Source organism: Podarcis tiliguerta, assembly GCF_965153285.1.
Source record: "Podarcis tiliguerta genome assembly, chromosome: 13".
NCBI classification, from domain to species: Eukaryota; Metazoa; Chordata; class Lepidosauria; order Squamata; family Lacertidae; genus Podarcis; species Podarcis tiliguerta.
Window position 1 is genome coordinate 26,053,487 of NC_139546.1, and position 26,979 is coordinate 26,080,465.

Consider the following 26,979-nt stretch of genomic DNA (forward strand, 5'->3'; position numbering starts at 1 on the left):
TACTGAAGACAAACTGATCTAGTTCATTTTGTCAAGGGACAAATTGGAACTGGAACCAGCTCCTTTGTAAAATGAACTTTCAAGCTCTGAATACAAACATTTAGCCAAAAGGTTCAAACTCCAGAAAATACAAGTTCAAAGATGAAGGCCTTCTTAGGAGGCACCATAAAGATCCTCCAAGAAAAAGGTATAGCTCAACTTGCTGGCACCCCACTTCCCTTTAAGGCAGCGGTTCTCAACCTGTGGGTCCCCGGATGTTGTTGGACTACAACTCCCATCATCCCTGAGCTCTGGCCTTGCTAGCTAGGGGTGATGGGAGTTGTAGTTCAACAACATCTGGGGACCCAAAGGTTGAGAAAAGCTGCTTTAAGGGCAATAATAATAATAATAATAATAATAATAATAATAATAATTTATTATTTGTACCCTGCCCATCTGGCTGGGTTTCCCCAGCCACTCTGGGCGGCTTCCAACGAAGATGAAAAATACACTAAAATGTCACATATTAAAAACTTCCCTGAACAGGGCTGCCTTCAGATGTCTTCTGAATGTCAGGTAGTTGTTTATCGCTTTGACATCTGATGAGAGGGTGTTCCACATGGCGGGCGCCACCACCGAGAAGGCCCTCTGCCTGGTTCCCTGTAACTTGGCCTCTCGCACCAGAAGGCCCTCGGAGCTGGACCTCAGTGTCCGGGCAGAACGATGGAGGTGGAGACGCTCCTTCAGATATACTGGACAGATATGGGGTGCCAGCGACAACAAAGGCTACAGTAACCAAGGGCCTTGCCCCCCTTGCCCCTGTATTTCATTGCAACCCTTTTTCCTTTCATGCAAGACCTCTATCTTCTTACATTTCACCATGATCATGTAGACATCAATGGTGCAGATGGGAGGCTGTGGTAACCTCTCTCCTTTCTCCAGCAGGTCAGGGATCTCTCGGGCTGGGATTCCATCATACGGCTTGGCTCCAAAAGTCATCAGCTCCCACACAGTCACACCTGGAGAGACAGGAAAGGGGGTCCCGTCAAGTGCCAGCCGACGTCTAACCGCAGGAACGAACAGGAGGGTCCCCACAAGCCCCCACTTACCATAGCTCCACACGTCGCTTTGGTGTGTGAAACGCCTGCGCAAGATGGACTCCAGGGCCATCCATTTGATAGGTACCTGGGCAAGGCAAATGGCACAAAGTTTACCACTGTGGCATCAAACCATCCCTCTTGTGGGTTGGTTCCAAGCAGCAGCAGCAGCAGCAGCTGTGTGTGTGTTTGTGTGGGGCAGGAGAACAGGCTTATGGGCCTAGTTCTTAGGGAGCTAGTCAATCTGCGCCTGGGCCGTACCACCACAAGAGGGCAAGCCTAGCGACACAGGATGGAATCCTCCTTCACAGAGAACACTCTCCCTGTACAGTGGTACCTCAGGTTAAGTACTTAATTCGTTCCGGAGGTCCGTACTTAACCTGAAACTGTTCTTAACCTGAAGCAACACTTTAGCTAATGGGGCCTCCCGCTGCCGCCGCAGCACGATTTCTGTTCTCATCCTGAAGCAAAGTTCTTAACCTGAAGCACTATTTCTGGGTTAGCAGAGTCTTGTTCAGGTCCCAGTGCTTTTTTCTTAAATAAAATGTTTAGAGGTACTCTCATTTTCCTACTCATATTGAAATACTGCTCCTCAATGAGGCCAAATTTAGATTCACAAAATGTTTAGGGGTATGCGTACCCCCCAGAAAAAAAGCACTGTCAGGTCCCATAAGCCCCAACCGGCAAGAGATGATGAGTCTTTGTCCAACATCATCTGGAGGGTGACACACTGGTTACCTCTGGTGTAGACAATACCAAGCTACATGGGCCAACTGTCTTAAGTTGGTATAAGGCACTTTCCTATTTACTGCCTAGCGGCTAGAATGCTGAGAGACCAGGGTGCAAATCCTCACTCATCCATCCAGCTCACTGGGTGTCCTTAGGCTAGTCGCTCACTCTCAGCCTGACCTATTTGACAGGGTTGTTGTGAGGATAAAAATGGACAAGGGAGAACCACATACACCACCTTGAGCTCCTTGGAGGAAAGGCGGGATAGAAATGTAATAAATAAATAAATTTGCCCGGAGGAGACGAAACTAACAGTGTCAGTGCACTTCTCCCACTACTCAAATGATATGTAACTGCACCCATCTCTAAACAATTCTGATCAACCTTTAGGGTGCTACTCAAGTCTTAAAGGGAGGTGCACCCTGGACTTGCTCCATAATTGTGTTCTCTGACCAACCTTCCCTCCATCGGCATGATATTCTGTCTCGTCGATGTCCAGCAGCCGAGCCAAACCAAAATCTGTGATCTTCACATGGTTTGGGCTCTTCACCAGGACGTTCCGGGCGGCTAAGTCCCGGTGGACCAGGCGGACATCCTCCAGGTAGTTCATACCCTGAGAGACAATGAAGAAATGCTGGTAACTATCCCCTTAAAGTTGAGCCAAGGGGAACTGTTTCTAGAGCTCTTAAAAACACATAGGTGCAATAACAGATGCCACGCACCCTCAGTCTCAACTGCAGAAGTGGAGAACATAATTAACATTAATTTCTAATTTCTGTGGCATCGATACAAACTTGCTAAACTTGCTTGGAGAAGGGAAAGGAGGGTTCCTGCTGTGCTCTCCTATCCTCCATGCCTGATTCAAGTGGTTTATTCCTTTTCAGCAGCTTACAAAACAAAAAATATGCTTGGAAATACAAAGCTGCTTTATACTAAACCAGGCAATCGTTCCCTGTAGCTCAGTACTATCCGAGAACAGCTTTCTAATATCTCAGACAGAAGTTATACTCAGTCCTGCTGTCATTCCTCTAACTGGAGACACCAGGGATTGAAGCAAGGGTCTTTTGCAACCAGAGCACACCTTCTACCATTAAGTTATGTTGGATTATACACTTCACATCTCTGCAAATGTCAATGCTTTGGGAGTGGCTGTGGGGTTACGTGTGTGGATGGATTTGCAGGCAATAAGCCTAAATAGAAGTGGTTTGTTAAAAGCTGGGATCAGGGGGCTGAACTCATAAGGACTAGGAACTTGTTGCAAATTTAAAATGCAAGAGAGAGACTGGATGCACATATTCTGCATTTCCTCCAAAGAGTATTCGATTCAGCGGGGCACTTGTATTTGTGAAGGAGGAAGAATTTCAGCAAGTTACGTCGCCCAGTCTTCCGTTTTAATACCGCAGTGGTGGGACAAGTGTCATCTGCTGAAGTCCTCCCTATGGGGTGGTTCATATAAGCACAGGGAAGTCTGTTCTGTAATGAACCCGTCACCATCACCAGCCACGATCCCTCACAATGCAGCTCTCTTCAGTTACTACCTCCGTCGTGACCCTATTTTCTTCTTTGATTGTTGGTTTGTGATTCTATCCCCCCCCCCCACCTTTAAAGAGGTGAAAGATGGGGAAGGATAAAGCAAAGAAAACTGAATGTGTGTGAAGAGAGGAGGTGGGTCCTGAAAGGGGCAGAATACAACTGGCTATGCAGTCGCATGCCAGGCGGACAATCACCATGAAGCCCCGCCCCCGGCACTGAAGCTCCGCCTACCTTTGCTATCTGCACACACCAGTTGAGGAGGTCCTGGGATCCAATGCGGTCCTTGTTCTCCCTCACGTAGTCCAGCAGGCAGCCGTAGGGCATGAGCTGAGTAACCAGCTGCACTGTGGAGGTGAGGCAGATTCCCAGCAGCCGCGATACGTAAGGGCTGCCCACCCCGGCCATGACGTAAGCCTCCTGGGGAGGAAAGGGGGGTGTTAGAGGTCTCCTTTCAGAAGAGAAATAGTGATGGAGATCAGGGAGAAGAACTCACACGGGCCAGACTTCAAGGAGAGATTTCTATCCCTCTGCGGGTGAGGGAAGCAGTGTGAGTTTGCTAACCCAAGACATCCAGGAGGGGTTGTTAATCCTCTCCCACTAGACCCCAGGAATTGCTGAATTCAGCCACGGCAAACAAAACATGGGTGACAACAACAGGGAAGCCCGATGCCGTGTAAGTTGCTTGTAACTTTGGCCGACAAAAAGTGTTTATAGACTGTTTTGAGTCTGTGGCATTCCCAGGAGGAGAATTGGTGGAGGGCATGTTGAACCCAGTAAGAGCAGAAAAGATCTGTGAGGAAGCACAGCAAATAGAGAAACCGCAACATACTTGGCTCAGCTTTGAGAAGATGCTGAAAGGAGATGTGCTTATGTGTCCTGCGTGACAATTAAGTCAACTGGAGGGATTTCGGTGACATTTTAACCCGGGGAAATCCTGAGCATATAGGAAGGGTGGAGTTATTTTATTAGAGGTCTATTTCTCAGCTCCAAGGTCTGGCTGCACTGCTTTAAAGGAGAGGCCCACAATTTTTGCTTTTAAGCCTTATTCTCCATCATCTTACTGCCCCACCCCTCCTACACCATTTTTGACAGTATCTCTCTATTGCAGGGTTGGCAAATGTGGTGCCCTCCAGTTGTTGTTTTGACTCCAGGTCCCATCATCCCTGACACTTTGGCCATGCCGGCTGGGGCTGATGGGAATTGCAGTCCAACAATATCTGGAGAACTACAAGTTCCCCATCCATGTTCTGGACAATAAGCCCCATGGATTCCATACTGGCATCTGGTACACTGAGACAACATCAGGGGTAGTGTGCGATCTTCATACAGCAGGAGTGAATAATCTGTGGCCCTCCAGATGTTCTTGAACTACAACTTTGGAAGGCGCTGCATATTCTCCTCCTCTGTTTCTCCTGGTTTTGCTTTGCTCTGCTGGGAGATGCTGGGATCTTTTGAACCTGTTGACCCAATGCAGTGAACTGGTAGCTATCAATTTATCTCCAACTGGATGCTCATGTGCTATGCAGTTAGAACAGCAACTGCAGCTATGGCACATAGGCTGCTTTTCAATTAGGTGGGCTGGAGGAAGTACCAAGAGGATGTTAGAGCAAGTGAGAAAGCGCTGTCCGTTTCCAGAAACTGTGAGAAGATTCTCAAAGATTCTCAGAAGCACCGAGGTGCAAGATTGCCTCGTCTACAGCAGCTATAAATAGCAATGGAGCACTTATCTGTGGGCATGTGTGATTCCTACAGAGGAGAGGCTGCTGAGCTGCGCGCAGGCAGCATGTACAACTGAAGTGTGCCTTACTTTCTGCATTGTAGTAAAGTTGCAAATAAGTCTTCTACCATCAAGATTGGTGTTGCCGTTCAAGTAAACAATGCTTGACTGAGCTTTACGGCTTCCATGTGTGTTTTATTGCCATTGGCCATGTGCAACTTGATCCTTTCAACAAGAAGCTGTATGGTCGTCACTCTGCCTTGCAAGGGAGCTGGCATACATGCAAGGAAATGTTGCCGGGCCACCCCCAAGGTTTATGGTTGGAGGTGGTAAAATCTTCAGAGGAGGCAAGGTTTGGGCTGGCCATCATTATTGTGTGTGTATGTGTGTGTGTGCCTGTGTGTGTGTACACACAGGCGCACACACACATACACACAGTGTTTCATTCTTATTCAAATTGCTGTTATCGTTTTATTCCTGTTGCACCACCTCGACTGTTTTTGCTCTTTTAGTCATAGTGCCTTGCCTCGCTGAGCTGCTTGGATGGATTTCCCCCACTTTCTTGTGCAGCAGGGACGCGGGTGGCGCTGTGGGTAAAAGCCTCAGCGCCTAGGGCTTGCCGATCAAAAGGTCGGCGGTTCGAATCCCCGCAGTGGGGTGCGCTCCCGTTGCTCGGTCCCAGCGCCTGCCAACCTAGCAGTTTGAAAGCACCCCTGGGTGCAAGTAGATAAATAGGGACCGCTTACTGGCGGGAAGGTAAACGGCGTTTCCATGTGCGGCTCTGGCTCGCCATGCTGGCCACGTGACCCGGAAGTGTCTCCGGACAGCGCTGGCCCCTGTCCTCTTAAGTGAGATGGGCGCACAACCCTAGAGTCTGTCAAGACTGGCCTGTACAGGCAGGGGTACCTTTACCTTTTCTTGTGCAGTCATTTAGGTTTACAGTACAAATGGTGCATCAGGAAACAGTGCAATTATTCTCAGTTATAATCTTGAGCCTCAGGGTGCTTGTCCCTGGTTCAGCTTTAGCCACTGGGCTGCAAATCCAAACCCGGATTAAGAGGGGTCACTGTGCCTTCCTCACTCACATCCAAAATCTCCTTGTTGGCTTTGGGCGAGGTGTTTTCCCGCAAGACTTTGATGGCCACCGGGATCTTCACACTCTCACCATCTGGAATCCAAATTCCCTGCATGGATGGTGAAGAGAAAGAGAGCAAGATGAATAAATGCATCGGGTTTTGTTTTTTAAGATGATGATGATTACAGGAATATGGGAAGGAGACTGCCTACTAGACACTTCAGAAAAACTCCCAAGTGAAAGATGTGGCCTAGTGTGGCAACGCAGAGCGCCGTGCCTCTCTTCACACGGGACTTCGTGGTGTGCCAGTGGCACCCGCACACAGCAGCAGCCCAGGCAGAACTCTTAAGTTAAATTGCAGTGGCCCTGCTAGCTGACAAAGGAATCCCATTTCCCCCCAGTACCAACTTAATGGCTGCTGGGAAGATGCGATCACCACCTGCAACGGGAACATTTCGTTGACAGGAAACACTTGGATCCTGAGTGAACGGGGAACAGGATTCAAGGCCTAGTAGTTCAAACTGAGTCTCTGAAAAGATTTCCAAAGGTTCTCAAGCTGTTGGGTTCCCAGCCAAGGGCTTTCCCGCGCCATTTGCCCACGCAACAAATCTAATCCAGCGCTCCTCACCTTGTACACCGTTCCAAAAGCGCCTGATCCCAACACCTTGACTTTTTTCAGTTCCGTCTCCTTGAGAATACGCATCTGTGCCTGGTTAGGCAGGGCTCCGCTGGGTGTCAATGGCTCCACCAACTAACAGCATCAAAGAAAGTGAGGAGGGGTGCAGAGGGGGGGGGGGCGGATTTAAGTAGAGGTTTATGGCCACCTGCTAATGGTAATGTAGCAGTGGATTTCCCACATCAGTAGGGGATGAACTAGAGGAGCTTTGAGGTCCCTTCCAACTCTATGGTTCCACTGCCCCCTAGTCAGTCTCATGTACAAGCATGTAATAAAATTATTTGGGGGGACATGGAGAAGAATGAGAACAAAACAGTGCTGGGGACTTCCTGTGAAGATTATTCTCGCTGTAAGAAGCCAAGTTACAGGGAACCAGGCAGAGGGCCTTTTCGGCAGTGGCACCTGCCCTGTGGAACGACCTCCCACCAGATGTCAAAGAGAAAAACTATCAGACTTTTAGAAGACATCTGAAGACAGCCCTGTTTAGGGAAGCTTTTAATGTTTAATAGATTACTGTATTTTAATATTCTGTTGGAAGCCGCCGAGAGTGGCTGGGGAAACCCAGCCAGATGGGTGGGGTATAAATAATAAATTATTATTATTATTATTATTCAGCAGCGAGGAGTTCCCTTTCGGACTATTTATACATTTAGGTCTTTTTGTACATGCATAACAGGGAAGCAGCTGTCTTATCTGGCTTTCTGTCAGCTGTCTGCAAAAGTTCAGAAGCAGAGCATGAAGATGAGGGCCTTCTCCTGAAACATCTGGCAACATTTCAAATTAAGAGATATACTGCCCCTGCACATGGAGGTTCCATTGAGGATGGAACGTACAGGGAGGCAATTCCCCACATGGGGAAATAAAGCATCACTTCTAAAAAGGATGCTAAAATTCAGAAGCGCCATGCCAAATCTCCCATGAGCTCTGCTGCAGGCTCTCCTCACAACCCCACCTCAGGGGGAAAGAGGTTACGGCCGCCAAACCCTACCTCTGTCTCTTGCAGGAGACGCCGCAGAGTGTGCTTCCGCTCTTGCTGCTTCCGGCGCTTGATGCAAATGATGATGATGGACAAGAGAACCAGGACGAGCGCAGCACCCACCACCCCAGCTGTAATGGACGTAGCCTGGCTGGAAGAGGACAGAGAGAAAAGGGAGGAAGCCTGAAGCAGGGTAGCCAACTTCGCCTGCAACTTTCAGGGGATGCGAACGGGCAGGCAGGCAGAGAAGCTGCGCCAGGCAGGGCTTAACCAAGCAGAGAAAGTGAGGAGGATGAGTTGCCAAGAGAGGAACTTTTTAGGGAGCTTCAAGTGCCAATTAGAGACCTGCCCAATTCCTCAGGCCTTTGAGTGAACCGTGGGATACTCAAGGAAAGTCAGCAGTCTCTCCTGATGTTATGGCGAATTTTCATCCCTCGTGGTTTTTATTTATATTTCAACAACAATGAATTCTCCGTATGCAACAGCCACAATAACCCGATGTGGTGGGAACAAGCTGGAGCGGATATTTTTTCACAGGCACACGAAGGTGTGGGAATCAGCCCTACCAGAGAAACTGAAATATAAACTGAGAGCCTCTAGAGGTCAAAAAAGTAAGGACAAATTTCTTCCTGTTTGGTGTGATCTTATTGTTTATGTTAACAATGCATAACATAACCAATCTCCTCCTTCCACTAGCCCCGCTTGGCTTATAAACGGCTGTGGATGATAGAGGAATACAGGTAGAGCTTCAAATTAAAGTTTGCTGGAAGTGCAGCTCAGCCCCCTGGAAAACAAGGGCTATCCACGGTACTGGGGTTTTTACTTTTTACAGACTAGTTATAATTCTTATTATACCAAAAGTCTGGAATGTATTGGTGGTGTCTGTAGCCCCCCTCTTTGCCTTGGCTTAGACATTTCATGCCTGTTTTCTGTGATGAATTCCGTTTTGTGCTTGGTTTGGCATTTTAATAAATAACTAAAACAAATAAAGCAAAAACACCCACCGACTGATATACTGCTTAATAATCATAGTTTCAAAGCGCAGTGGTTCCTGCTGCTTTTTCTGTTGCACAAGGTTCTAATGTACTGTGATTGTAACCTACTTTGAGATTCTTGTAATAATGAGGAGCTAGAATTTGTTTTTTAATAATGCGTTCAAAGGATTTATCTCCTAGATCTTTTGGAGCTGATGCATGTTAGTGATAAAGAGCACAAACACTGTGGTTCATGTCTCAGATTAGCCACGAATTCACCAGACGGACTGAAAATTATTTCACTTTTACGAAATTATCACTGCATTTTGTTTCCCTCCAACCTCCCTCTTCTTCCCCACGCAACCATGTATATTTGTCTGCCAATTTGAGACTTCATGCATCTGATGAAGAGGATTCTGACCCTCAAAAGCAAATGACATAATAAATGTGTCAGTCTTTACGGTGCCACAAGTTTATTGATTTTTACCGAATAATCTCTCCCTCTCTCCAGCAAATCATTCCAAATTTGTGGCCATTTACTTTTTCTGTAGCACATTCAGCTCACCAGAGTACACTGCAGGATTATTTGTCCCGTCACAGGGACAGGAAAACATCCTTTCAAAAACCACCTTTTTTGTAATTGAAAGCTGAGGTTTCTCAGAATATTGAATTCCCTGATCACACATATTCATGGCTCTTAGAATGGCCTTTGTACTTAGACTGTGCCCAGAAATCTTCCATGTTCAGTAACTTCAGTAACACACAGGTATCTGAAGAAGTGATCGTGCACACGAAAGCTTATACCAAGAACAAACTTAGTTGGTCTCTAAGGTGCTACTGGACATTTTTTTTTATTTTTTCATATATTTCAGTAACACAAGACACTTTATACTTTGTATAGGCTTGCACACCATCTTGACTTCCAAGGGAAGATACGTGGGATATAAATGAAAATGAGCCGATTATCTAATACCTAGGTTTCTGATCCACGGGGCAGCCACGTTCATCCCGTATTGTACACCTGGAAAAGGAAACACCAAGTTGTATCACACAACCATTTAAGAAATACCACTTCACTTGTTAAGGAGAAACAACGAGTGCCGGAACAGAATACAGCTCGCTACTTGCAAACATTTAGGCAATTTTAATTTCTTTTTCACTTTTGCGGTTTTTTAACTGATTGAAAAGACCGATAAATACAAAGTGTGGAGAACTAAAAGCAATCTGATTAAAAACTGTAACAGGCATAATGTAGAGGCATAATGTACATTCTTCTCTGTAGAGAAGAATGAAGGAGACAGGCAGCTGAATAAAAGTTTGTTGTATGCGACAACAGCCGCACGGATGCTGCTAGCCCATAGATGGAAATAACCCTGACCAGAGAAAAATGGCAAACCAAGTTGATGGACTATGCTAAAATGGCAAAATTAACTGGGAAGCTTAGAAATCAAGAGGGCAAGAACTTTAAAAAAGAATGGAAAAAGTTTGCAATCTATTTACAAGAACACTGTAAGCAGGTTAAAACATTAGCAGGATTTCAACCACACTTGTAAACTAACGGAAAGTATGGTTATTTTGGAAGGATTAAACTTGGGACAGTATTGATATGCAGTTGTAAATATTATCATTAGGACCCATGGAAGGGATTGGTGGTGGTGGGGAAGTCAGAAGATTCAGAGTAATCTTGATCTTTGGATTTTGAAATGTTTTTTGTTGTATGTTTATGGTTTTTTTTTTAAATCAAATAAAAAATTATATATATAAAAAGAAGACAACTGAATAAAAGTTTGCAAGGCTTCATGAGCTTTTGGACACATGCAGTTATCACAAGCCGCGGAAGACATTTCTAGCGCCGACATTTAAAGGCGGCTTCTTTTTTTTTATTTTAACCTTTTAATTTTCCTTTGCTGACCTTGTTTAATCAAAGCCTGCTTAGAGGCAGGTGGCAATGAGGACACCTTAGGCGGCAGATTTTTGGTGTCACTCCAGGGCAGCCAAGTAAAAGGCTGACAGAAGTCAAAACGATTACGTGCTAAATTATACAGAAGGTGTGCTCTGCAGAGAGCAAACTGCTAACAGTCTTAGCATTTCTTCCTCCCCGCTTCCCATCACCCACTAGGCAAAGGTGCTGGTGCCTCTTTTCCAGCAGGACCTTCTCCACACAATCCAGAATGCAGCAGCTAGACTGGTGACTGGGAGTGGCCGCTGAGACCACATAACACCGGTCCTGAAAGACCCACATTGGCTCCCAGGACATTTCCAAGCACAATTCGAAGTGTTGGTGCTGATCTTTAAAGCCTTAAACGGCCTCAGCCCAGTATACCTGAAGGAGCGTCTCTATCGACATTGTTCTGCCCAGACACTGAGGTTCAGCTCTAAGGGCCTTCTGGCGGTTCCTTCACTGCGAGAAGTGAAGCTACAGGGAACCAGGCAGAGGGCCTTCTCGGTAGTGGCGCCCGCCCTGTGGAACGCCCTCCCATCAGATGTCAAGGAAATAAACAACTATCCGACTTTTAGAAGGCATCTGAAGGCAGTCCTGTTCAGGGAAGCTTTTAATATTTGATGAATGATTGTATTTTAATATTTTGTTGGAACCTGCCCAGAGTGGCTGGGGAAACCCAGCCAGAAGGGCATGGTATAAATAATAAATTATTATTATTATTATTATTATTATTATTATTAACCATGTTGGAAACTCACGAGTGGGTGCAGTTGGTCGGGCAGATCTGACACATGCCTTCCCCATCAGGATACTTCCAGATGGGTACGAAAGAACCGTCCACCTTCACGCCGCTGGGACACTGCTCCACGCAGTAGGGGCCATCTTTGTAATGGGCACAAGCCACACACTGGTCTGCGTCCTAAGGAAGGAAGGACAGAAAGGAAAAGAAAAATACTTTCTATAAGAAGAACAGGGGGAGGGGAATTCCTCCCTATCAGCTGTCCTGTATGGATCTGCATTCAATATCATCCTTACAACGCAAGGCGACTCGTTGCCGACATGACATTAAAGCCAGAAACTTTGATAGGAATCTATGGATTTGGAGTCGCTGGGTCTGGGGCTGTTGCAAAGTCGCCTCAGGTGAACTGTGCTGTTCTTGCACATTTTATTACCTAACGAAGGGAAAAGTTGGGTAACCTGGATTTTGTAACATTGCAGGCGCATTGATTTCAATGGGCAAATTTAAGCACATGCTTAAGGCATGAGCCTCAAAGCTTTTAAGCTGGGCGAGCTTCAGAGCTCTTCACTTTGGCTGGATCTCGCTCTGAAAAATCTTAAAGAAATGACGAGTTGTGACATTATCTTCAGTTTCTGAGGCGACAACTTCTGAATAAAGCTCGCCCAGCTTTTATCTATGATGCACGAAGTCTTTGCCAGCATGCCAGCTGATATTTGCTCTCTTGCATAATGACTATGTGGGCAGTCCTTAAGAGGAGGGATGGGCGATACTTCCATCTATTGTCTGAAACCGCTTTGGCGTTTGCATCGCAACACCGGTTTCAGAATTTTTGAGCTGCCGATACATCGTGGCTGTATCACCACCACCGCGATGTATCAGTGGTTCAAATTGATATACACTGTGTTTATAAATTTATCTGTTTTAGTTATTTGCTATTCAGTTTTCTGGATCTTTGTTTCTTCCTATCATTTCTATTACAAGGTTCAACTCAAATTTTTACATAATAGCATTTCGCTAACGCATTTATGGGTCACACAGCTATTAGGTTTTGTGTGTATAAAGACTGATGATTGAGTTTATTTAAGTTTTATTACCCTCGACTTTTCTCATTTTACTTTACAAAATAGAAACATCCATCAAAACATCAAGGCAGAAAAACCTAGAAAAACCTGTGGTAAGAGGACCATTAATTTTTTTCTGTAAAGCCGTGACATAATTTCGCTGGAAGGAATGCAAACAAGCACACCTTTCCTGTTAATAATTTATCTCTGGTATTTCATAGCCACCTGGTTTAAAAACAAGCCTGTTTGAAAACGAGCCTGAGGAATTCTCCCTTAATATTTGGATACAGGTGACGTGAGAAGACAGAACAGGTGAAACCTCCCCACTGACTTGCTCCACAGATTCAACTGCATGGATTCATAGCTGGTTTTAAAGGAAGGAGCCTGTAGCAAAGACATGGGAAGGCCATGGTCCTCCAGACTCCGACCCCCAGCAGCCTCAGCCACTGTGGCCCATGGCTGGGAATTATGGGGTTTGTAGTCCAACAACTTTGGAAAAGACACCTTGCTATATTGAGCACTGGTTTTTCCATATTTTATTCCAGCATACACTGGAATTCCTCAGAAGCTTATTTTTTGTTATGTTCTTTAGTGGTGGGGGGGGAAACCCAGAACCTTCCAGAGTGGCTTATTAGATCAGTAAATAGACAGTACCCACCCGCAAGTTCATAATCTAAAAGGCACGACACACAAGGGAAAATGAATGGGGAGGGAGGAGGGCAGAAGCCAATTCAGAACCAGTTATTTATCATTACAGTCACTGGCGCAGCCATGGGGAGCACTGGATCAATTGGCTTGGCACTATTTGAACACACACTGCCATTTGCATGCTTCCACCTTCCAGATTCCTCTCACCTCTGCTTGAGCAGCAAACCGGGAATACAAACCAATTCATCCTACGGTTTGTGCAAATCATATATGTATGTAAATTGGAGGTGAGAGAAGAAACCAGAGCAGAAAAGAAAGGGGGGCACAGGGTTTGTTTATGTAGCACCAAAGGATGGTCTGAACTGACTTCTTGGGTGTGTTCAAGGTTATATTCAGGGACAGCTCCAGCTCTGAGGGGACCCTTAGCAAAGAGGTGTCTAGCAGGGCCCCTTCAATGTCAGAGGCCCTGGCAGGTTTGTTGGATAGTGGGAGCAAGCAGCCAGAACTACTCAGATCAGCATAGGGAGACTGGGTCCACAAACCACCATTTTAATTTCCGACAATACCACAGCACTGCTCTGGGGCATTGTGGGAAATATAAATGGTGGCTTCCACCCCTGATCAGTGCCAGAGGAGGAAAAAATAATGGAGGGCCAAGGCAGACCGGCCAGGACAGCAGATGTCTGTTCTGGTCATTCTTTTTGTGCACATAGGGTGACAAGAAACATCAGCAGAGGTGTGTGTGTGTGGGTGTGTGTGTGTGTTAGAGCAGATGAAAAGATACTTTATGGATAGACAACTTGATGTGGAAAGGCGAGGAAGTCAGAATAAAGCGAGGGCCTCAGCAGCCTTCAGTCCCTGCCCTTACCGATCCATTGCAGGACTCTGTCCCGTTTTGGGGCAAGCACTCGGAATGGCATGGAAGGCACCGTGTCCCGTTGACGTATTCCCGGAACTCTCTGTAGGAGAAGGAACTGCAAAGTCAGGTCAACCCAAAATTTAGGCAGCTTCCAGTTTTTCTCCTCCCAGCTTTCCTTAACTTCCTGAAATGTCGTGGATTGGCAATCCATCATCTGCCGGTGCACTTCTCATCACAGTAACTTCTACTAGGGCTGCATTTTAATTGTTCTATAAAATTTGGTGGCGACAGATGGATGTTTCAAAAAAGTAGAAAAACAAGGAGGTGATATGTATGCTATTTTCACACCTCTTCCATGTACCCTGAAAGCATAGAATTTAGTCAACAACACAGAACCCAACACTAAGAAAATGTAGCTTTTTATATATATATAAACATAGCAAGTGTCTCTAGACCTTAATGTGCCTAAACAATGTATTTTCTACATAGCACTCCCAGAGCCATTAAGTTGCTCCTAATCTGAATTCTAGACAGACAGGGCTCCTGGTCTGCTTTCCCCATGATCACATACCCATCCAGAAGGCTGCAGTTTTTAACACATTCATTCCCACGCAGAAACCCAATGCAGGACATGCACTGAGTCCCCCCAGGCCCCCAGCAGTGCCCCTTGGAGCAGAGGGGGGAGCAACTCTGGTCTTCGCGTACTGTGGAGAAGAAGACACAGGAATGTATGCAGTTGTTACCTGTTCTTTTGCTACCATCAAAAGGAATGGAGGAAGCCATCAATGGCAAGTCATTTTGTTCGACTCTTGCTGGCCTCCCTGTGAGCTGCCCAAGCCAACATTGCGCTGAGTAACCCTGAATTCTTATGCATTTGCTCACAAAGAGCTCACATTATGGAGTCCCTAAATTCTCCTATCTGCACAGGATTTTTCATAAGCCTGGCAAATGGGCTCACTTCCCTCCCTCCCACCCCCCAAAACACCAGACTGCTAAAAAGCGGCTCCCAGATTGGAAGATTGTGGGGAGGGGGCATAATAATAATAATAATAATAATAATAATAATAATAATATTTATTTATTTATTTATTTATTTATTTATTTATTTATTTATTTATTACCTGCCCCGAGCCACTCTGGGCGGCTTCCAACAAAATATTAAAAGTACAATAAAACATCAAACATTAAAAACTTCCTTAAACAGCCTTCAGATGTCTTCTAAAAGACAGATAGCTGCTTATTTCCTTGATATCTGAAGGGAGGGCATTCCGCAGGGCGGGCCCTCTGCCTGGTTCCCCGAACTATAGGATTAAGTGCCACACACTTACTACACTCAGGGTTGTTGTCATTCTGGAACAAGGTCTGCCGAGGGTTCTTGAAGATGGCTTCCCAAGGAACGTTCTGGATGAAGCAAAGGTTGGGGTTGTGGTGAACAAGAACCATTCCGCTGCTGATCTCTTGCAGCGAACGCAGGCCGAAGGAGGAGATGTTGAGGTTTTGCAACGTTAGAGAATAGACTCCACTGCCAAAAGAAAAGAAAAAACAGGTTCCCCAATCAGGAAGAAGAGAAGAAGACCTAAAATAGCGATTTTATTTGTCTATCCCTGCCGTGCGGAAGTTGATATTGACTAGCCCAGCGAGGGACTCATTTAACATCCTGTCTTGTTTTGTTGCATTTCAAATAATATAATTTCGGGAACTTCAGTTAGTATGAAGGGTGTAGGTTCTAAAATCAGTAAGATATTCAGGCATCTGGCGCAGGGCAGAAACCATGGCAGGATGAAGTGCTTTAGTGAGGGATTACAAAGCAGAGGGTTCTCTCCGCTCTACCTACCACATGGCTGGTGTGTGAGGGGAAAGGAGAGGAAGAGGAAGTTACATTGTGTAGGCCCAAAGTTTTTGTGGTTTATTTGGATACCGCCCGACCTTTCGTCAGAAGGTGAGAGAGGCAAGGCCCTCCACTCGCTGAGTGCTTCTGCAAGATTAGTCTCCATCTCTGGAGGGGTTTCCCTTCAGCAGGAAATGCCAGTTCAGAGATCCCCTTAGGAGAGACAATGGGTTTCCTGGGTTTCCTCTGAGCAACCCTGAGCTTGCTTGACCAAGTGACAGAAGTTCCACACTGCCTTGTGCATGTTAACAGTGAATACTTGGAATATGGTGGCAAGCTGACAACCAGCAGGAAGCCTTTGACAATGTCAAGACGACACACACACACACACACACAATTACCAACATTCACTGGACTTGATAACTGGTAAAAAGAGGTACAGGATATACCATATTTTTTGCTCTATAAGACCCACTTTTTCTCTCCTAAAAAGTAAGGGGAAATGTGTGTGCGTCTTATGGAGCGAATGCAGGCTGCGCAGCTATCCCAGAAGCCAGAACAACAAGAGGGATCGCTGCTTTTGCTGCGTAGCGATCCCTCTTGCTGTTCTGGCTTCTGGGATTCAGAATATATTTTTTTCTTGTTTTCCTCCTCCAAAAACTAGGTGCGTGTTATGGTCTGGTGCGTCTTATAGAGCGAAAAATACGGTATCCTGTTAGATCTGGAGAGCGACAAAATCCATTGGGGTTTGACAGCATTTATGGAAGTAAATAGATACAGCTTGCTTACGGCCATCTAGTGAGTTAGTAGCAGAGGCAAGCTCAGATTCTGGAATCCTTGATTTATAGTTCAGTCTTTTAGCTGTTGCAATCTAAGCTATTTCTGCCCCAATCCTGGGAGGGTGCTTACTTGTAAAGGGCTCGTCCCCGGATCACTTGAAGGTTCTGGAAAGGGTTTAAGTCCATGAGAGACTCCGGCCAGGATTCAATATAGAGGAAGCCTATGCAAAACACAAAGTTTGGACCATTCAGCGGCAGATGAGGGCACCTGATTTATTTATCACTTGTATATCCAACTTTTCTCCAAGGAGCTCAAGATGGCATTCATGGTTTTCTTCCTCCCCATTTTGTCCTTGCAACAACCTTGCGAGGTAGGTCAGGCTGAGAGACTGTGACTGGGCCCAATGTCACCCAGTGAGCTTTGTGGCTGAGTAGGGAATTGAACCCTGGTCTCGCAGGTCCTAGTCCAACACTCTTAGCCATTGAACCACACCAGTTCCCTTAATTATGCTACTCCGTAACAACAAAGAACCCCTTTGCCTGGGACTTGCTGGCAGGGTGGAGGGGGCTGAGGCTACCTAGAAATAAAATTCTTACGTACCTGTTAGATCCTTCAGGTTCTCAAAGACTTTAAGCTGCTTGGGATCAAGGGGCGGAGTATCAGAGGCAGGATCCCTGGACAGAAAGAAGGGAAACTGCATTGTTGGGAAACGAAATAGACACACTTCACTTCCTCTTGCTATTATTACTGCACTCTTTGTAACTTGAGTGACCGCTACTTTAATTTTGGTTCTACTCAGTTGATGAAAATGGCCAAAATATTTTACGCGCCACATGCTATTCTAAGTGGAATCACCTCAGCATTTCTCACAAGGAAACTCTGCTGTGAAGGGCAAAATGACAAAGACAAAAGCCAGCCCTGGTGCTTCCTTTTTTTAAAAAAAATATTTATTCGATTTTAGAAATATAAAATTATAACAATACAACCATACAGATCCACATTTACAGATTCCTCCGAATCTATGGACTTCCCACCTTCTCCTCCATGGGTCCTATTATCAAACCTTTTCTACAGCATCTTTTCCAATATTCTATATTTAATACAACTCCACTGTCTCCCTAGTACTTGCTACCTTACGAGTGTTATTGCAATCCTGCTAATGTTTTCATCTGTTTACAGTGGTCTCTAAGATAAATTATATATTTTTTCCATTCTCTGTTAAAGTTTTGGTCTCCTTGGTTCTCGAGCTTTCCAGTCAGTTTTGCCATTTCAGCATAGTCCAACAGTTTAATTTGCCATTTTTCTCCGGTAAGGACTTTATCTTCTTTCCATCTCCAGCCCTGGAGCTTCTGAGACTACTTGTTCCCAATACCAAAAGGCTTTCATACCTCGTGGTCTGATTTCCACGGCCACCATTTTCCTCATATACCCCAAAGAGCCTAAATCGTTCCAACTTCCTCCACTTCTTTCCCTTTTTTATAAACACTCCCATAGCCCTTCCAAAGCTAAAACCTCACATGGCACAATTACAAGGATGTCTTGAGCAAACTGATGCTCCACCCTTTACACCTAAAGCTCACCGTTACTCACCCTGCAAAAGTCTCCGGCAGAAAGGCTAAGCTGCCGAAGATCTTGGTGCAGCCGGCAAAGTGGTGAATGTTGGAGGCATTGATGGCACGAACCCCTTTCAGGAAATCCATTCCCAAACCGTAGCAGACTGAGAGGCGGGGAAGAGAATGTGCATATGAGTCTACAAACATCACCACAACAACGATGCAGAGCAGACAATGGGAACAACACAGAACCTTTGGGCTAAAGGGCCGAGAGAAAGGCTAACTCAGGCGTAGGCAAACGCCGGCCCTCCAGATGTTTGGGACTACAATTCCCATCATCCCTAGCTAACAGGACCAGTGGTCAGGGATGATGGGAACTGTAGTCCCAAACATCTGGAGGGCCAGAGTTTGCCTATGCCTGGGCTAACCAAAGTCCTTCTCGGGTGTTGAATGCACCAGTTGCAACCCCTAGTGGCCAAGGAAGAGTCACGAGCCCAAAAATCAGGGTGAGTCTCCTGCTGAATACCTACAAATGCGATTCTTGAAACTGCTGCAAAGCTGGTGAGCAAAGCCAAGGGAGTCAAGGATAGGGTCAGAATACTCAGGAGGTAGAATAAGTTAAAACCAAAACTTTGAAGACAGCACCAATCGGTTTCAATGTTTGCAACTGTTTGCATAAACAAGCCTTTCGCCTTCCTGGTTTTGGACTGGCTAGGGATGATGAGAGTGGCAGTCCAAGATATCTGGAGGACACCGAAGTGGGGAAAGCTGCCATAAGCCTTCTCTACAACATTGGCCATTTCTACGGGCAACAGGAACGAGAGACAGGTAACACCTGCGTCCCCATATATATCCCTCCCTCTCGTGCCAAATATCTCCATGCAATGAAGGAGAGCATACCCTATAAGTGTTGCTGGTACCCCAGGTTCTCAGAAGGACATGTATGGTGGGCGTACACAAGACTGATGCATCATGGGAAAAGTCAGAGTCTTCCTGGAAACAGTGTTTCTCCCTCCACTGGCCAACTCCCAGCTCTTACCTTTGGGACACGGCTTGTTGCACTTCTCACACTTTTGCACGGTGCCCACGCTCACCTCCTGACTGGTCTGAGGGCACACCAAAGTACAGGACCCAACCTCTGCAGCCAAGTAGTTATCTGTAATTCAAAACAGCAGGAAGTGAATGACAGCCTGGAATGAGCATTTCTTTCTTTAATTATAAAAAAACACTGCATAAGGATGGTGCTGCAACAAGGCAGATTATAGCAATACGTATACTATCCTCCATTCACCTATACGCCATTTTCCCATGGGAAAGCAGCTCGCAACAACAGCAAAAGAGCCCCCACTGCCAATATGTTTCTCATGTACTGCAACAGCCTGACCATTAAATCTTCACCAGTATTCCATGTCCATCAGGTTACACCATATCACATGGGTAGGCAAACTAAGGTCCGGGGGCCGGATCCGGCCCAATCGCCTTCTAAATCCGGCCCGCGGACGGTCCAGGAATCAGCATGTTTTTACTTGAGTAGAATGTGTCCTTTTATTTAAAATGCATCTCTGGGTTATATGTGGGGCCTGCCTGGTGTTTTTACATGAGTAGAATGTGTGCTTTTATTTAAAATGCATCTCTGGTTTATTTGTGGGACATAGGAATTCCTTCTTCTTTTTTTCAAAATATAGTCCGGCCCCCAACAAGGTCTGAGGGACAGTGGACTGGCCCCCTGCTGAAAGATTTTGCTGACCCCTGCCATATCCCATTCCCGTTCTGGTCCATCTCCTTCTACCCAAGTTCTTAAAAAGAATTTCGGGAAGCCATTTTGCTTCATGTAATTGGGAGAAAATTAACACCTCCACTGCAAGGATCCTTCAGAAGGGAGTTGCTGCCAAGAGCATTTTTGTGCAAGTGTCTTTTGATGCACTGAATAGAATGAAAGTTTATGAGTCATGGCGGAGGAGACAACATGTGTACAAATTCAACAGGGCTTTTTTTTGTTTTGTTGCTATTTTGTTAACGTTTTGAAATTGTTTTATAGATATGAATGCTGTCGTACTTTGTGAATCCTATAATATGATTTTTGTGTGTGTAACTGTGATGTTCAGCTTATTTTTTAGTTGTTTTGGTAATAGTGTTACAGTGTAACTGTTTTATTTGCAATTTGTGATTGTTTTAAGTATTCTATACAATTTATGCTGTATTTGTGATGTTCCATTATGTTATTTTTATCTTTTGTTTGTAAGCCACTTTGGGATTTATTTGAATAAAAAGAGGCATAGAAATAGAATTTTTAAAAACACACATTTGGGGGGCATTTTTCTTTATAGAGAAAGGGGGAAAACAAAGGACAAGTTCTCATTGAGGTGGTAAACCAGTATCAGGATTATACCACTGCTGAATGCAGACAGTTGTTCAAATGACTGAAAGCTCCACCATTTTATATATGTGTCTGTGTGTCTACTGCTATTTTATCTGCTGTTTTCAACCGTTTTTAAGAGGTGTTTGCATGTTGCCTTTTTCATGTTGTGTGTGGGGGGAAATTAAAAAACTAGCAACTGGCATGCATGAAAGGAATATTCTGTGTGCTGGAGTACTCAGTCATGTGCCTTTGGCTCCCAGGGAGAAGGGATGGAGGCAAAACACAGGTTCGTCTCCATAGCTAAGGACTAAACAGAAGATAGTAACTATCCCAGGGCATTTTCAGTTCCAAAATCCTGCACACATACCGCAACCCCAATAACATATACATGCGCAAAACAAAAGGGATAACAATAAGAGCCTTACAAGGGCATTCAGCAACACAGGTTGCTCCAAAAGTGTACCGTCCATTTGGATTGGGCAGATGCTCGTAGGTGTCTGGATTGTAGTTGAAGAGAAGTGGACAATGCAGTTCGCAGATCCCGCTGTGGTTGAAGTGAAGGCAGGCCTGGAGAAACGGAAAGGTGGCAAGTCCTATTTTTCTATTTTTAAAGGCATGTACACTTTGAGCGGGTGGCGCTGTGGGTTAAACCACAGAGCCTAGGACTTGCCGATCAGAAGGTCGGCGGTTCAAATCCCCGTGACGGGGTGGGCTCCCGTTGCTCGGTCTCTGCTCCTGCCAACCTAGTAGTTTGAAAGCACGTCAAAGTGCAAGTGGATAAATAGGTACCGCTCTGGCAGGAAGGTAAACGGTGTTTCCGTGCGCTGCTCTGGTTCGCCAGAAGTGGCTTAGTCATGCTGGCCACATGACTGGGAAGCTGTCTGCGGACAAATGCCAGCTCCCTCGGCCTATAAAGCGAGATGAGTGTCCAACCCCAGAGTTGATCACAACTGGACCTAATGGTCAGGGGTCCCTTTACCTTTACCTTTTTATACTTTGAGAACTTTCACATAGGAAGGACCCCACTGAACACTCAGGGGCCACCCTAGAAAGTGAGTCGCTTGGATCAAAAGCAACCAAGTTTCCGTGGCCCCACAAAGGCTAATAAAATTCTTTGTGGCAATGAACTTCCGAAGCCATTCTTTTCATGGTCCAAGCCTGTAGAACCAGCTTTGCACCCACTTTCAAATGAGGACAAATTCTGGGACAGCACTACAGGGTTTCATTTCTTTTTAGGGGTGAGGGGAGCACTGCAGCTTTATGGTGTCTTTGTAATATTTGTTTTATTTACAATGCGCAATATACACAGTATAAATGGAAGTACAGTCGTACCTTGGTAGTCGAACGCCTTAGTTGTCGAACAAATTGGCTCCTGAACGTCGCAAGCCCAAAAGTGAGTGTTCTGGTTTGCAATTGTTTTTTGGAAGCCAAAGGTCTGACACGGCTTACACGGCTTCTGATTGGCTGCAGGAATCTCCTGCAGCCAATCAGAAGCCGTGCCTTGGTTTTTGAACCGTTTCGGGAGTCGAACAGACTCCCGGAATGGATTAAACTCGAGAACCAAGGTACGACTGTAAAACGGGCACTCTTGCTGCGGGCAGTGATGCCCAGTGAGCAGCCCTCACCTGAAGGCTGTATACCCAATACCATCCAGAAATTATTTCCTCAGCTGGTAGAAACCTGTCTCTGCCTCTCTTTATTGATTTAAACTCCAGAATCAATCTCTCTCTCTCTTACTTACACACACACACATAAACACGCAACAAGTAGTTGATTCAGACTCCTCCCCTGCAGACGAACTGCCCATTCAAAAACAATCAATCATTTAACTATTCACTTCCTTCATCAGCTGGCTAACACCCCACCTTTGTCAGGTAAGAGGCTAATAATAATAATAATAATAATAATGTACCCCACCCATCTGACTGGGTTGCCCCAGTCACTCTGAGCAGCTTCCAGCAGGAACAAAAACATAATACAAAATTACACATCAAAAACTTCCCTATGCAGGGCTCCCTTCAGATGTCTTCTAAAGCCAGTCAACTCCAGATCCCAACAAGCTCTGCTCACGATCACCAGATTCAACAGGAATCTGCTCCTTGCCTTTTGAGTTCCACCCCTGTTTTGCTCTGGCTCTGGCTCCAATACAGGTTGGGTGTGTGAGAGAGGTAAATGTTTGTGTTTTTTTCTGGCAATCAGAAAACTTGACAGCATGTTTGATAAATGAGAAACGAGAACCCCAGGGCGCACACACACTCACCAGGCAGTCAGAGTGTTTGGGTCCCGTGCAGCCGGCTGCACACTGCTCGTGGCAACAATCCGTTGGGTGTCTCCCCTTACACCTTGCACAGCTGCTGGCACAGACTGTGCTTGTCACTGGCGGGGAGGGGGGGGGACAAAGAGAAAAACAGAAAAGTCATAGGCACAGAAGCTCCTTCATCAAACACAAGAGGGATCTCATACCCTCTGAACTGACAGCTTGCAAAAAGAGAGGTGCCAGCAGGTGCCAGTGAGAGGAAAATAAGGCACGCCACAGCTACACTAGGGGGCAACCCAGGTCGTTGCAACAGGGAGAAAGAGGCGCCTTTGAGAGAACAGGAGACGCGGGGATGCCAGGGAGTTTTGTGGGACAGGGGAGAGCTAAGCAGAAGTCTAACTCCCTGAGCAAATAACAGAGGACCTCTCAAGGCTTTGCTTTAGAGACATCCTCAGATGTACTCTTCTCAGATGTATTCTTCCCACCTCCTTCCCCAAACTGGAAAAGTGCTAACTAGGCTTTGGAAGAAGTCATGAGGGAATCCAGGACCCTGCCAGAACCCTCACACCTCCTAAAAAGAAAGAAAAAAGAAAAAAGAACCCTCACACCTCCTTCCAAAAGCCCAGCTTCTCCCTTACCTAGCTCTGGAATGGTGGTGTGAGGGCAGGGGGGCATCAAATGTTGCCAAGGACCGCCAAAAAGGCATCGAGGGCCGCACGGCCCACCCTGATTTACGTCAAGGATGGAGAATCCCATAGACAGGGGCCATACGCGACCCATCAGGCCCCTCTGTCTGGCCCTTGGGACTCTCCTCAGGCCACAGCCCTGCTTTGCTTAACTGCTCCTGTCTGCCTGAAATGCATATCTGAACTCTGACGTGCCTCTTGATCATCTGGATGGGTGGAAAGAGAGGTGTGCACAAGTGTGCAGAAATGAGCCTACAGTACAATTCACACTTGTTGCTCCTCCCACTTTTAGCGTCAGCCCTGCCCACCACTGACATGTGGCCCCCGAAGGATTGCATGGAAGGGAATGCGGCGCTCAGGCTGGGGGAGACAAAATGGCGACCCATCTGCCGTTCTACATGCAAATTACACACTCCAAAGCTGTTAAGAGATACTGTGTAAAGCCTGCACGTTTTGGTATAGCCCAGATCCCAAGATGCCTGATACTCACATGTTTGACAGCTTCCTTTTCCTTCTCCCCAGCAGTGGCCATTGGGGCATATTCTTTGGCAGTCGGGGCCTGAGGAGTGGGGAAAACAGACACTTTCTTAAAAGCAAGGTGGTCCTCACCAAATATTCCTGTATTCTATTTGTTACAGTCACTTTTCTCACAGAGCAGATCAAAGCACCTTAGGTCCAAACCAATTAAGAACCTCCAATAAGAATCTAAAACACAGATAAAAGGTAGGACTTTCTGATCCTACCCTATTAAAACAGGCCACAATGCCACCCTTCAGATTACAAGCCAAGAACACAAGTAAAGAGATAAACCTTTGCCTAAAAATAGATTAAGATAACACCAGGTGAAAGCATTTCACAAGCAGGGGGCCACCACTGAAAAGGCCCAATCTCACGTTGCCACTCTCCGAGTCTCCCATGGAAGCAGCACACAAAGAGGGACCTCAGGTGATGATTGCAGGGTCCGGGTTGGTTCATGTGGGGTGAGACAGTCCTTGAGGCACTGGGGCCCCGAGCTGCATAATTGCCTTATAGGACAAAACTGAGCTTGCGAACTAATGGGTGGCCAGGGTTGTCACACCAGAACTGGCATCATATGTTCAGACTGCCCTGCCTCGGTTGACAATCTGGCTGCTGAATCTGCACCAGCAATCTCCAAATCATCTTCAAAGGCAGACCCCATGTACAGTGTGTTGCAGTGGTCCGATTTAGAGGTTAGAATAGGTGGAGGCATGACAATCAAAGGAGTAGAAGCAGACTTCAAAGGCCTCTGGCATGTGCCAACGAAGGAAGAATGAGCAGCAAGGAATATGTGTTTGCCATGGTTTTGTGGGAGAGCAAAATGCAGTAGTGGATGCAAAAAATCAGTTTCCTTTTTTGTTTTTTAAACGGTCTTTTCTAGCTCAGCCAACCCCACGACCTGTAGAAGCAGGAGCAAAAGGAGCAAACAGTAATCTAGTGAAGAGAAAGAACTGAGGATCTCAGCCTTTGTTTGTTTTTAAGTTTCCAGCCCCATTGAAAGAAAAAATGACTTTATAAAGAGCATGGACCCTGCCTGCTAAAACCTTAGAAGCTGGAAGGTAAGAATTTGACTCTCAAGGGTTCAATTCTGCTGATTGAAGTGTAACCCTGCAAATATATTCCCTACCCTTTCCATGGCTTGCAAGTGTCAAAAAAAGTTGGGTATGAGAAGCATATTTGCATAACCTATACAGCTTGTAGACCTCAGCTTGTCTTGTGGGCAGAATTTTTAAGATTTGTCTTTAGCAGAGAGTACACATGGTTTTTAAAAAATATTCACCTAGAATGTAACAGGATAAGAAACAAGCAGAGATACGAAGCGTAATAATGTGTTCCTGGCAACTTAAATTCTAAAAATCTGGGATTTTATTTCGGTAAAGAATTCTATAACCCCAACACAGCCCAGCAGCCAAACAAGGTTCGCTTACAGATCCGGCGCCGGCGGCTGCTGATCTCCGTGTAGTTCTGCTGGTTGTGTTTGTGGAAAATGGCCCCCCAGTGGATGGTCTCCTGGAAGCACAGCTGGGGGTTTTCGTCTACAATCACACCACCCTTCAAGATCTCTGAAAAGAAACCGGGGGGAGAGAAAGGGACAGTAAAGAGCAATGTATAAAAGACGTTTTAATTTGTTTTGTTTTGATTATTTCTAAGCCTTAGATTGCGGCCTACTTCCAAGTCCAGGAGCGCTTTGGCAAATGCTGAAATAAACAAAACGCGGAACATTTCTATGGCACCCTGGGAGTTTCTGGAGGACGTTCACTTCCATTTTTTCATTGTAATGCTTACAAAAGCCCCATATCTCATATTACTGAGCAGGGAAGAGGGGAGGTGTAGCAGATTCAAATGGGGACACGACTGAATTCGTAGCTTAGTTGAGTAGGCAGATCGGGTTCTTTCAGGTCCCTGTCGCCTTTTCATGCCCCTCCTTCCGTACCTGTCAGATCCAACATGCCCAGCTCCTGCAGCCCCACATCCCCGCTGGGGTCGGTGTTGTTGAGGACAGCCAGGGCATACTTTTCCTCGTACAGCTGGGTCCCACGGATGATCAGCAGGCTTTCCAGCTGCAAGTGGTGCACGTGGTTCTTGGCAATCAGCACATATCCCTGGACCTCTCTGATGTCCTGGAGACAGACAGAAACGGTGAGAAGCCAAGAAAAGAGGAGCAAGGAATCCTTTTTGCACAGCATGGTAAGCTATCCAACGGCCACCCAGGGTTACCTCCAATGAAAGGCGGAAGCGCCTGTCCTTACGGAGAGTCGGTGTGGCGACTCAAACCTGAGTTCCCAGTTCTGACTGGACTACAACTCCCATCATCCCTAGCTAGCAGGACCTGGGGCCAGGGATGATGGGAGCTGTAGTCCAACAACAGCTGGGGACCCAAGTTTGACAAACACTGGGTTAGAGTGTCAGATGAGGACCTGGCAGACCAGGGTGCAGATCCCCACTCAGCCCTGAAGCTCATTGGGCGACCTTGGCTTTGTCATCATTTGCTATCTGCCATACTAGAAGCTGCAAGGACACCCAGACAAAAGGCTTCAGATTACAATCTCAGTAGATGGGCAGATTGCTGTGGGAGAAGGCAGTCCAACGAAACACTTTTTTATTATTATTATTACCTGGGATTCTGAGCCATGTAGGGCTTTAAAAGTTACAACCAGAGTGCCAAAGACACTGAGGGTGCAAGAGATTTATCTATTTATTACCTGTACAATGATACTTGTAAACAAAAATAAATGAAACAAATACTCTAGTGGAAAGTATGAAAAAGGATACAAAGTAAAACTGCGATAAAACCATGACAACAGAAATAGTATAATGAGAACGATTGGAAGTTTCATGCAGAAAATTTTATTTGATAGGCATGATGTTATATAAATTTTTGGTTCTTTTTTTCTTTTCAATTTTTTCTTACTTTTATGTTGTGATGTTTTCTTCTTTTTGTATTCAACTTTTCTATACTTACTTTCATTGTACGTTTGTATGTTTGTATACA

At 45.8% G+C, this 26,979-nt stretch overlaps 1 protein-coding gene across 2 annotated transcripts in view; it reads right to left on the minus strand.

Annotated features, from left to right (window-relative positions):
• ERBB2 (erb-b2 receptor tyrosine kinase 2) overlaps positions 1-26,979 on the minus strand; it is a 64,618-nt gene that overhangs the window by 7,359 nt on the left and 30,280 nt on the right. Inside the window, exons 4-24 of one of the 2 annotated variants that reach the window (XM_083408517.1) lie at positions 25,921-26,107; positions 25,415-25,549; positions 23,959-24,027; positions 22,786-22,901; positions 20,951-21,092; positions 19,206-19,322; positions 18,204-18,330; positions 17,214-17,287; positions 16,743-16,833; positions 15,334-15,527; positions 14,577-14,709; positions 14,015-14,105; positions 11,457-11,617; positions 9,730-9,777; positions 7,795-7,933; positions 6,759-6,881; positions 6,141-6,239; positions 3,570-3,755; positions 2,263-2,418; positions 1,089-1,164; positions 852-998 (exon numbers count right to left, since the gene is read on the minus strand). In XM_083408517.1, coding sequence (XP_083264643.1) covers positions 852-998; positions 1,089-1,164; positions 2,263-2,418; positions 3,570-3,755; positions 6,141-6,239; positions 6,759-6,881; positions 7,795-7,933; positions 9,730-9,777; positions 11,457-11,617; positions 14,015-14,105; positions 14,577-14,709; positions 15,334-15,527; positions 16,743-16,833; positions 17,214-17,287; positions 18,204-18,330; positions 19,206-19,322; positions 20,951-21,092; positions 22,786-22,901; positions 23,959-24,027; positions 25,415-25,549; positions 25,921-26,107 — 2,611 coding nt within the window. Of the gene's footprint in view, positions 1-851; positions 999-1,088; positions 1,165-2,262; positions 2,419-3,569; positions 3,756-6,140; positions 6,240-6,758; positions 6,882-7,794; positions 7,934-9,729; positions 9,778-11,456; positions 11,618-14,014; positions 14,106-14,576; positions 14,710-15,333; positions 15,528-16,742; positions 16,834-17,213; positions 17,288-18,203; positions 18,331-19,205; positions 19,323-20,950; positions 21,093-22,785; positions 22,902-23,958; positions 24,028-25,414; positions 25,550-25,920; positions 26,690-26,979 lie in introns of both variants that reach the window. The other variant, XM_083408518.1, reaches the window with a different exon arrangement.